The sequence below is a fragment of the Carcharodon carcharias genome, chromosome 16 (genome assembly GCF_017639515.1).
Source record: "Carcharodon carcharias isolate sCarCar2 chromosome 16, sCarCar2.pri, whole genome shotgun sequence".
Lineage (NCBI taxonomy): Eukaryota > Metazoa > Chordata > Chondrichthyes > Lamniformes > Lamnidae > Carcharodon > Carcharodon carcharias.
In genome coordinates, this window is record NC_054482.1 from 65,758,452 (window position 1) to 65,770,713 (window position 12,262).

A 12,262-nucleotide genomic window follows, 5' to 3' on the forward strand; every position below is an offset into this window, starting at 1 on the left:
GGGGATCTTGCCTACTGGCTGGAGAGCCAATGAGAGACAAATGATGCCTCTTTTCAAAAAGGCCCATGAAACCACAGGCCAATCAGGCACTGGTAAGGCCAGCGGTGGGCCTTCCCCTGGAATTAAGACGCCGGGCAGATGCCGCGCCTACTGAGAGCTGCCAGCCAATTAAAGGCCAGAAGCTCTTGTACTCAGTAGTACCAATGGGGAGGCAGTGGCTGCTGCCGGAAAGACAGGCACCAGAGTCCCAGGATTGTCAGGCGACCCAGGCCACATGTGGTGGTGCAGTCCCTCAGTCAGGCACTGAGTGCACAGAGGTGACAAGCTGGCTGCACGGTTTTAGCTGCTGTACACATCGCATGGCGATAGGACCACTGGCACTGGGTTAAAACCAGCGGTGGTGGAATGATGCCCTTCAGTGGTCATTAATTGGCCACTTAAGCATCTCAATTGGCGGCAGAACTTAATTCTCGCAGAAGTGGAAAGGTGGTACACCACCATCCTGCCAAATTACATGCCCTTCCCGCCTCTAAGTTCAACACCAGTGAGAGCAGAAGATTCTGCCAGGGAGTTCAGAGAGGTTGGTAGGGCTCGAGAAGGTTCAATGCCATAAAGGGATTTAACAGTGATAAATTTTAATTCGAGACATTGGGGCCTGGCAGCCAGCCAATGTAGTTCAGCAAGCACAGGGATGATGTGTGAGCAGTATTTGAATACGAACATTAGAATTTTGGATGAACTGAATTTACTGAGATTGAGGGATTGAAGACCGTAGTAGTTGAGCGTAGAGGTGACATAAGCATAGCAATGGACTTTGGCAGCAGAAAGGTTAAGGCAAATGATTTTATCAAGGTGGTAGGTGTTCTGTGATGGAAAGGAAATGGGGAAGGAAGCTTAGGGTCACATAGGACACCAAAGTTGTAAACAGTATAGTTTGAACCTGTGATAGTGGCAAAGGAGGGAAATGGAATTGGTTCTGAGGGTGCTGAGTTGGCAGTGGAGTTCAGCCTTCCCAGTGTTTAACTGGAGAAAATTGCAGTTTATTCAGGCCTGAATGTCAGATAACCAGTGTAACCAGTTTAACAGATAACAACAAATAACCAGTGTAACAACACAGAGGCAATGGAGGTGTAGAGACGTAGAGCTGGCAGCTGATCCCATGTCTTCAAATCATGTTGTTAAGTGAGCAGAGGGCAAAATCCTTGGGGTACTCCAGAGATAATGGTACATGGGCCAGAAGAGAAGCTATTACTGGGAATATTCTGGCCAGCTCTTCTAGCTCCAGTTAGGAGAGGCACAGGAGGAGGATGGTGTTGTTGACAATGTCAAAGGCTGCAGAGGGTTTGAGAAGAAGGATAGTATACCACTGGCATGTTGGAAGGCAACAACATGTTTTCAAGGCCTTTGGAGTATTTTTTTATTCACTCATGGGCTGTGGGCATTACTTGATAGGCCAGCATTTATTGACCATCCCTAATTGCCATTGCTCAGAGAGCAGTTAAGAGTCAACATGTAGGCCAGACCAGGTAAGGGCAGCAGATTTCATTCCTTAAAGGACATTAGTGAACCAGATGGGTTTTTACAACTATCAGTTTCAGCGTCATCATTAGACTTTTATTTCCAAGATTTTGGCAGGATTCAAACTCAAGTCCCCAGAGCATCACCCTGGGTTTCTGGATTATTAGTCTAGTGACAATACCATTATGCCATCACCTTCCCCCCCCGCCCACCCACCCACCCTCTCCACCAACTCCCCCCCCCCAACCCCCCCATCCCCGCTTTAAAAGAAGTTGAAGATTGAAGGATAGTTTGTAAGGACAAAGGCATTGAGGGAGATTTTCTTTGAGAAGAGAGATAATGACAGTGTTCACAAGGCTGGCGGAGCTGGCACGGGGTCGGGGCGGGGTGGGAGGCTGGGGGGGGTATGGTGGGAGGGCGGGGGTGGGATGCTTGAAAAAAGGGACCTTTTACAATATTAGCTAGTATGACTTGGCAAGAAAGTTGAATGGTTAGCAGTTGAGTGGAAAAGGCATCAATGGGTCTTATTTACGGAATGAGCTCAGAGAGGGTATGATGCTTGATAGAAGGGGAACAAGATAATGATGTAAATTCAGGGAAGGCCAAGTGTTCTTGTGCGAAAGTGGCTGCTGATCATGCATGCAGCAGAGGCAGCTGAAAGATAATCTCAACCTTAGTGACAATGAGATGGATGAGCTCCTCACATTTCTTGTTGGAGGTGAGTATGGTGGAGCTTAAGGAGATGGTCAGCAGTGGAAAAAAGGAGCCGGGGATTATCTTTGCTCTCCAGGATGTTCTGAAGTGGTGAGGAATTTTAGGCAGAGGATCAAGGGGATCGATCATGCTTGATATAGCCCAGACAAATCTGTATTGGATGGAAAAATCATTTGCATGCCAGTTGCAAGTATGATTAGTGACATGGAATATATCACTAGATTGCCTCCTTTTACCACTGTGACTTTACCCAACCTCCACCCCTACTTTTGCTACTCCATTGGTGACATCCTTATTATTTTGCCATTTCTAAACTTTGCTACTCCAGTGTCCTCCTTGCTGGCCTCTCACCTTTCATAAACTCTAACTTGTCCTGAACTCAGTTGTCTGGACTCTGTCCTGCTCATCCAAACCCCAGTATTCGCTGACATCAATGTGTTAAATTTAAAATAAAAACAGAAAATGCTGGTAAAACTCAGCAGGTCTGGCAGCATCTGTGGAGAGAGAAACAAAGTTAACGTTTCGAGTCCGTATGACTCTTCTTCAGATCTAAAGAGAAGTAGAAATGTGATGTGATGGAGTTTATACTGTTTAAGAGGGGATGGAGCAGGTGGAGCAAGATAGAAGGTCCAGGATAGGCAACAGCTAAGGAGAGATTGACAAAGGGAGCGTTAACGTAGTGGTAAAGAGTAAAGAAGGTGCTAATAGATGCCGCTTTCTAACTAAGGAAAATATAGGGCCTATCAGAGATGTACATGGTAACTTGTGGGTTGATGCAGAAGATGTGGCTAGGGCTCTCAATGAGTCTCTTTCTTCACTAAGGAGAAGGATGATGCACACATTCAAGTTAAAGAGGAGGAGTGTGAAATATTAGGTACAATAAGCTAGTGAGAGAGGTAGTACTAAAGGGACTGGCATCCTTGAATGTGGATAAATCACCAGGGCCAGATGGATTGTATGCCAGGCTGTTGACGGAAGTCAGGAAGGAAATAGCAGATGCTCTGAGGATCATATTCCAATCCTCACTAGATACAGGCGAGGTCCCAGAGGATTGGAGGTCTGCAAACTTTGGACCATTATTTAAAAAGGGTGCGAGGGATAGGCCAGAAAATAATAGGCCAGTCAGTCTGACTTCGGTAGTGGGCAAATTATTGGAAACAATTCTGAGAGACAGGATAAACAGTCACTTCGAAAGGCACAGATTGATCAGGGATAGCCATCATGGTTTTGTTAGGGGAAGATTGTGTCTTACTAACTTAATAGAATTTTTTAGGAACTAATAAGGAGGATTGACGAGGGCAGTGCAGTGGATATTGTCTATATGGATCTCAGTAAGATATTTGACATGGTGCCCACATGGCAGACTGGTCAGGAAAGTGAGATCCCATGGGATATAGAGGAAGGTGGCACGTTGGATCCAAAATTGGCTCAGTGACAGGAAACAAAGGGTAATGGTCAATGGATGTTTTCGCAAATTGAAAACAATTTCCAGTGGTGTTCCACAGGGCTCTGTGTTGGGGCCCTTGCTGTTTGCTGTATATATTAATGATTTAGACTTAAATGTAGGAGGCATGATTGGGAAATTTGCAGATGACACAAAAATTAGCCATGTAGTTGGTAGAGAAGAGAATAACTGCTGACTCCAGAGTGATATCAATGGTTTGGTTGAGTGGGCAGAGAAGTGGTAAGTGGAATTCAATCCAGAAAAGTGCAAGATAATGTATTTGGGGAGGGCAGACAAAGCAAGGGAATACACAATAAACGGGAAGTTATTGAGAGGGGTTGAGGAAGTGAGAGACCTTGGAGTGCATGTCCACAGGTCCTTGAAGGTGACAGGACAGGTGGACAAGGTAGTCAAGAAAACAAATGGATTGCTTTCCTTTATTGGGCAACGTATTGAATACAAAAGCAGGGATGTAATGATGGAACTGTGTAAAACGTTGGTTAGGCCACAGTTGGAATTTTGTGTACAGTTCTGGTCACCATATTACAGGAAGGACATAATTGCTCTGGAGAGAGCGCAGAGGAGATTTACAAGAATGTTGCCAGGGCTTGAAAATTTCAGCTATGAGGAGAGATTGGATAGGCTCGGGTTGTTATCCTTAGAACAGAGTAGACTAAGGGGTGACCTAATTGAGGTGTACAAAATTATGAGGGGCCTGGATAGGGTAGACAGGAAATACTTGTTTCCCCTAGCTGAGGAGTCAATTACCAGGGGGCATAGATTTAATTGATTGGTAGCAAGATTAGAGGGGACATGAGGAAAAACGTTTTAATGCAGAGGGTGGTGGGTGTCTGGAATTCACTGCCTAAGTTGGTGATTGAGGCTGAAACGCTCATTTAAAAGGTATCTGGATCTGCATCTTAAGTGCTATAATCTGCAAGGCTATGGACCAGGTGCTGGAAAGTGGGATTAAAATGAGCAGCTAGTTTCATTTTTGTCAGCGGCACAGATACGATGGGCTAAATGGCCTCTTTCAGCACCATAACTTTTCTGTAGTTCTATGGTCCTTCTCTCTGACAGTATTTCCATTTGCCTTTCACCCTGTTTATCTTCATTGCTTTCCGTTTCCCTCCTGGTTTTGATGAGATGTTGACCAAAACTTGCTTTCACAGCCATATTTCCTTCCTCAGTGACTGTCTCCGTCTCTGACTTACCCCACGTGGATTCCAACTGAAGTTCCATCCCTCACGTTTCTAATTTACCCAGGATTACAGATATCTTCGGGACATACAACATTCCTCAGACTGCTGTTCTCACTGCATTCTGAAATCTACTCTCAGTGCCATGTGCCGTCATATGTACACACTCGACCTGTGTCTCCAGTAGCACAGACTTATCCTATCTCAAAGCTGTCCTTGTCCCTGATTTCATTTTATTCTTCTTCTCATCTGACACTTTAACAAGAAACTTTTTCTCTTCCCTTAAGGTGTTAAGGAGCACAAGCTCAAACAACTTGATACCAATGTCCATCTGGGACCCTCCACCCCTTCCTGTTCCTCTGACCCCATCCCTTTTTCTAATCCCATCACTTGCTGTGTATTCACCTTATCCTCTGATCTTCCCCTCTCTGATGCTGAACTTTTTGTGCTCAGCAAAGGACTCAGTTTCATCCCCTTACACCCTCACCTCAATGAATTTTGGGCTTGGCATGATGCTGAACCTTTCTTCCGTTGCCTTTGTCTCTGTGCTCACTTCTTTGGGCAGGAGTCCTCCCCCTATTCAACGGACGCTTTCATCTACCTCCAGTATTCTCCCTCTACCTGGACCCCTCCCTCTGGCCTCTTATCTGCTCTTGATCTTTTCATTGAGAACTTAGCCGTAACATCGGCTGTCTTCATTTCTCTGCTTCTCTGACCCCCCCCCAACCTTTCTCCTTTTGAACTTGCTGCTCTAAATTCTCTCAGGTCCAACCCTGACTTTGTTATCAAACGTGCCAACAAGGGTGGTGCTGTTGTTGTCTGGCATACAGACCTCTATTGTGCAGATGCTGAGTGCCAACTCTCATACACTTCTTCCTACCTCCCCCTGGACCATGACCCTACTACCAAAAGTCAAGCCATTGTTTCCAGGATGTCACTGACCTCATCTCCTCTGGAGATCTTCCCTCCACAGCCTCCAATCTTATAGTCTCCCAATCCCGGACAGCCTGCTTCTACCTTCTTCTCAAAATCCACAAACAGGACTGTCTTGGTAGACCCATCTTGTCAGCCTGTTCCTGCCCCATGGAACTCATTTCTTCCTTTCTTGACTCCATTCTCTCTCCCCTTGTCCAGTGTCTTCCCGCCTACGTTCAAGATTCCTTTGATGCCCTATGTCACATCAACAATTTCAAGTTTCCTGGCCCTAACTGCTTCCTCTTCACCTTGGACTTCCAACCCCTCTACACCTCCAACGCCCACCAGGATGATCTGAGGGGTCTCTGCTTCTTTCTTGAACAGAGGCCCGAACAATCCCAATCCACTACCGCTCTCCTCCACCTGGCTGAACTTGTTCTCTCACTAAACAGTTTCTCCTTTAATTTGTCTCACTTCCTCCAAATAAAAGGTGTGGCTATGGGTATCTGCATGGGCCCAGTTATGCCTGTCTTTTTGTGGGGTTTGTGGAACATTCCTTGTTTCAGTCCTATGCAGGCCCCCTCCCACAACTCATCTTTTGATACTGTATTGGTGCTGCTTCATGCTCTCACCTGGACCTGGAAAAATGTATTCATTTTGCTTCCAATTTCCACCCCTCCATCACCTTCACATGGTCCATCCTCAACACTTTCCTTCCCTTCCTTGACCTCTCTGTCTCCATTTCTGGTGATAGACTGTCCACCAATATTCATTACAAACACACCAAATCCCACAGATACCTTGACTACAGCTCCTCGCACCCTGTTTCCTGTAAGGACTCCATCCCATTCTCTCAGTTCCTCCGCCTCTGTTGCATCTGTTCCGATGATGCCATCTTCCAAAATGGCGCATCTGACAGGTCTTCCTTTTTCCTTAACTGAGGGTTCCCCCCACTGTGGTTGACCGGGCTCTCGACTGTGTCTGACCTAACTCCCGCACATCTGCCCTCACCCCTTCCCTTCCCTCCCAGAACCATGATATGGTTCCCCCTTGTCCTCACTTTTCATCCCACAAGCCTTCGCATGCAAGGAATCATGCTTCGCCATTCCCGCCAACTCCAGCATGATGTCACCATCAAACACACCTTCCCCTCACCCTCCCTCCCCATCAGCATTCCATAGAGACCATTTCTTCTGGGACGCCCTGGTCCACTCCTCCATCACCCCCAACTCCTCATCCCCTTCCCACTGCACCTTCCCATGCAATCACAGAAGGTGCAACACCTGTCCTTTTACTTCCTCCCTCCTCACCATCCAAGGGCCCAAATACTCCTTTCAGGCGAAGTAGCATTTCACTTGCAGCTCCTTCAATTTGGTCAACTGCATTCGATGCTCTCAATGCGGACTCCTCTACGTTGGGGAGACCAAAAAGCAGATTGGGTGACTGCTTTGTGGAACACCTTCGCTCAGTCCACAAGCATGACCCAGACCTTCCTGTTGTTTGCCATTTCAACTCACCATCTTGCTCTCATGCCCACATGTTTGTCCTTGGCCTGCTGCAGTGTCCCAGTGAAGTCCAACGGAAACTGGAGGAACAGCACCTCATCTTCCGATTAGGCACCTTACACCCTTCTGGACTTAACATTGAGTTCAACAACTTCAGACCATGAACTCGCTACTCCATCTTAACCCCTTTTTTAATCCAATTTTTATTTTATTCTTTAATTTTTTGTTCATTTTTTCATCCTCAGCCCTCAACCACCCTCCCCCCACAGGGCCATCTGTCACTTGTTTCTATATTGTGCTTTCACAGAGCCCTGACTCTTATTCTGCTATTAACACCTTCTCCTATATTACTTTTATGAGCACCTTCTTTACTGTTTTCCACTACCATTCACACTCCCTTTGTCTTGTATCCATAGCATCTATGTCAATCTTTAGCTGTCACCTATCCCTGACCTTCTATCTTGCTCCACCTGCTCCAACCTTTCTTAAACAGTATAAAATCCATCACATCACATTTCTACTTCTCTTTAGCTCTGAAGAAGTCACATAGACTCAAACCGTTAACTCTGTTTCTCTCTCCACAGATGCTGCCTGACCTGCTGAGTTTTACCAGCATTTTCTGTTTTTATTTCAGATTCCCAGTATCCGCAGTATTTCGCTTTTATATTAAATTTAAAATCTTCATCCACACCCTTAGGACCCTTCATGGCCTTGTCTCCTACCATTTCATCTCTTCAGCTTTGTCTTGTTTTATAATCTCTCTGCACTTGTTTAGCTCTCCAACTTTTGCTTCTTGTACAACCCTTCCTTTCATTCTAACATTTGCAGCAGAGCCTTCAGTTTTCTTGGCACTACCATCTGTACTACTCTGTTTCTCTCTCAAACATTAAAAAGATTCTCAAAACCCATCATTTCAGCTAAACTTTCAGACACCTATCCTGTTCTCTTTCTCCACAATTTGGTATTAATTTCCCCCAACTAGTTTTCATTTGCTTATTACATTAAAGCCACTATATAAATGCAAGTTGTTTTGCTTTTGTTGTTGTTGAAATGGGATAGAGACCAAAATGCTTAGGTTACAGAGGCTAAAACAAGAATCCACGTGACCGTATAAACAGTTGGCCAATAGTAAACACAAATGTTGCTATTCATGTACAAAACAGCCAAAAACTACAAACTGTGTCAATGTGAATGTGTGCTATGGTTTTCTTTAAGGATCGAGTATCTCTGAAAACTCCAACTTGGACCAAAAGTTAAACATGTTCCTTCCATTGTACATAATGGGCTGCATACAGACTATACTCGGAACAAAACGCCTATTGTTAGATGTGATTCCAGAATTGGGCAGCACTTGCTAAACAATCCTGAGTGCACTAACAACCAATTTAAGATAATCAGTTAAGCTTGTAATGTAGCTCATTTAAGCTTGCTAGCATCAATATACATTCATACGCGAGAACAAAGGGAATATGTTCAAGGCTTGTGCCTTTTTTGAATCACCTGATGTTTTGGGAAGCTTATAGTTCCCCACTGCTTTCTCCATGGCAATGCCGTGGCCAATCAGAGTCAACTTGCCAATGCTTTTTTCCTGTAGTATAAATTGTTGTGCTCTTTTGAAATTTGGTGTTCTTGTGTTTGTCCTGATGAATGCAAGATGAAAAGCTTTGGCAACATGTTTCTCTTTTCAGCAATATTCAAATATTTATGAATTAAATCAATAAACCTAACTGAGATTTGCTTGGATCATCCACTTGATTTCGAGGTCATGGCCAGAATATTGCCATCGGCGTGAAGGGGCGGGCCCAATATGCTGACGCGCAAAATGACACAAAATGATGTAGGGCATGTGTCCTGGAGTCATCACGTGTCATTCCGATATTACATTTGGCGGGCATGCACCAGAGATGGCTGCGTGTCCACTGAACTGTCAAAGGCCTATTGAGGCTATTAAGGAAGTCATTAACACTGCTGCCTGACCAACCTTAAGGCGAAGAGCCCAAGCAGCCTTCAAGTTTTAAAGGAAACCTCATCCACGGGCGGGATGAGGTTTCCTAAAGGTTTAATAAAATCAATAAATAAATTTTGCTAAATTGACAAACATGTTCCAGCTCATGTGACACTGTCCCATGAGGGAACATGTCTAAATATTTTTTCTCTTTATTTATTAAAAATTTGTACTATCAACTGAATCTCCCTGAGGCAGGCCCCAATTCTCCCTCCTCCCTCCGTCCGCACAGGTAGCACTGAGTGCTACCGGCTGTGCGTCACACTGCCCAGCCTGCCCGACACAGGAAAGATCTTGTCCCATGTGTAATTATGGGTGGAATTTTATGGGGCCGGGGCTGGAAAATATGACGAGGGGTTCAAAATTCCATTGACTTCGGCAGGAGAAGCCATAAAATTCTGCCCTATGTATTCTTATTCGAATTGTTTCATCAGGCATGTGAGCACTGTTTCATTTTGTTCCTATTTGTAGTCCATAATTAAAGATTTCTCATCTGCTACCCAGGCACTTGCGCTCCTTATTTGCAAACAGCGGTGCCAGAATTAACACCTTACACAGAACTTAAGATTAGTTCATGTGTACTATACTATGAATAAAATAGTCTAATAATTCAAATATAGACTCTGACAAACATTAATAAAAAAACACTATTTCTTCAATGCACTCTGATGTTGTATAGCATATACTACAGGCATTGATATATCTTGTTTAGGCATGCCAGTTGTCCTTGCCAAGGAGGAGGAATCAGTTTTGGTGGGTGCTGCTATTCTGGGAGCTTGTGCATCAGGTGACTTTAGCTCTATTCAGGTATGGAAAATTTATTTTTTTTATATTATTTAAAAGTTAACTGGAAAATTTTATGGCTTATTTGGTGTTTGGTCTATCTGCATCATGTTCAAAATTATTCAAAACACCTCACAAATTGTCTGCCTTTAATACCTCAGTTTTCATTGCCAGATGAACAGAGAACATTTTTAAAAACAATGAGAAATCCTGCGTTTTACCCCTTATCTCCATTGTTTCCCCCCATGCTCATTAATTAATGTTGTAAGAAATAACCAGCCCAGAGGATTACTACGTTCTAGTGAACTGTACCATAAAATAAGATGCCTGTCAGATCTGTTTGTTTTCAGTTCCACCCACATTGACTTTCCAATCTCAATAGTGTTAGGAGTGAAGTGGCAATGTTTCCCTAAAGGGAAGCCTGCAGGTCTATCCAGCCCTGGGTTATTCTAGTGCATTACCCAGCAGGCAGTGACACAGCAAAATATTTAACACAAGTGCCTGGCATACCATGTCACAATCAAGTAATGCTTTACACTGTTTAGGATGTAAAAATAAAATTGAAAAAATAGTAAACTCTTGTAAATGTTACAAGGAGAAGGTGTATGTTGATATAGTATTTTTGACAGTTATGTCTTGCTACAAGTAGAACTACCTCTTTAAAAGAAGTAAAAAGAATTATCATAGCGTGATGTTTTTCAAAAGGCAGAAAGAACAGAAGCCCCTTGTGCTTTTGCTGTTTACTGATACCTGACACCAAATGACATCTGTTGCCCTTCTCTTCTGGTGGGTGCTCGTATCATTTAACATTTACACATGTCCATAGTGCTGAAGTGCATTGATACAAAATCCCAGAGATCATTATCATAAATGTAACGTCGACAGCCTGCCAGACTTGGCACAGTCTGCAGATGCCACACTGTGTGTCATGCTTACTCACAGACCAAAACATGATATCTGATATAAACAAAGAGTGCAATGTGATCTGGTCTGTTCCTTTGCTCTTTGCTCTTTTAAAAGAAAAGTATAGCTTTTTGAAGGTCTTGGTGTACATTTTTTTAAAAAGTTTGGAGAAATATTTTGTCCTTTTTCAGGTTTCAATTAATTCTGCTTCTTAAATACAGTCTTTAAAAGTCATGGGCCTGAATTTAACAGCACAGAGGAGGGTACATGAAACTCCTGGTGCACCGTAAAATAGATCATGATGGCGGGGGTCCCAACGTCATCACTCCACATGCCCGAAAGTCGGCAGGTCGCCCAATGTCAATTAAAGGGGCAATTGAATAATTAAAAAGGCAATGCACTTCAATTTTAAGCAGCCCATGTGCTTTTATAGTTGGCACACAGGCTACACGGGCAGGGGTGGACCCCTCAATGAGCACTTTCTCAATCCAGGGCAGGATAAAAGGCTGCAGAAGGAGCAAAAAAGTGTGGAGGTAGGAGTTAATATTTATTGCTTATGCTTTGACTTTCTGGGTTGTTTTCAGACCCATTTTGTTCAGTTTTTGTGGGTGTGAGGAGACTTCTGGCTTTAAGGAGCCTCTAACAGACTGGCCATAACATCAGTCAGTCTGCACCTCGGCAATCCAATTGCTTTAAAATGGGGATTGTTCTGTCGGGTGGAGACTCTTCCTCAGATGAAGAGGAGAGGAAGGGAGAGGAGACCAGCTGGCCAGAGACGGCATCAACAAATCTGTCCCCGAGAGCAAGTAGCACACCCTACAGAGTTTGAAGGCCAATGAGGCTTGTGAAGGAGAAGGGACCAGTGCAGGTGCCATTACTCTACTGGCAGAGTATAACAAGTAAGATCCAACTACCTGGACATGTCAGAGGTGCAGTGCAGAAGAAGGATCTGTCTCTCTAGGGAGAATGTAACTTCAATCTGCGAAATGATAGGCCCTGAGATAGCATTCACCTGTGTTGAGGGGCACCCTATACCTATTGCACTGATAGTGACTATTGCCCTAATTTTTTATGTATCAGGTCCCTGTAGAGAATCTCTGCAATGAGTCACAGTCCACTGCAAACCACAGCATAAAACTTGCCATGGATGCAGTCCTCAAGAGAGCGAATACCTTTATCAACTTCAAAACACTTAAGGGATAGCCAGACAGAGCAGGCAAGAGAATTTGAAGCAATTGCTGGCTCCCTAAAGATTCAGGGCACCATTAGTTGCGCC

General features: G+C 44.2%; 1 protein-coding gene across 9 annotated transcripts in view; it reads left to right on the forward strand.

Moving 5' to 3' along the window:
* Positions 1-12,262, forward strand: part of fggy (FGGY carbohydrate kinase domain containing) — a 368,733-nt gene that overhangs the window by 290,880 nt on the left and 65,591 nt on the right. For all 9 annotated transcript variants that reach the window (XM_041208766.1, XM_041208769.1, XM_041208768.1 and 6 more), the window contains one exon: positions 10,013-10,107. In XM_041208766.1, the coding sequence (XP_041064700.1) occupies positions 10,013-10,107 (95 nt within the window). The remainder of the gene's footprint in view (positions 1-10,012; positions 10,108-12,262) is intronic.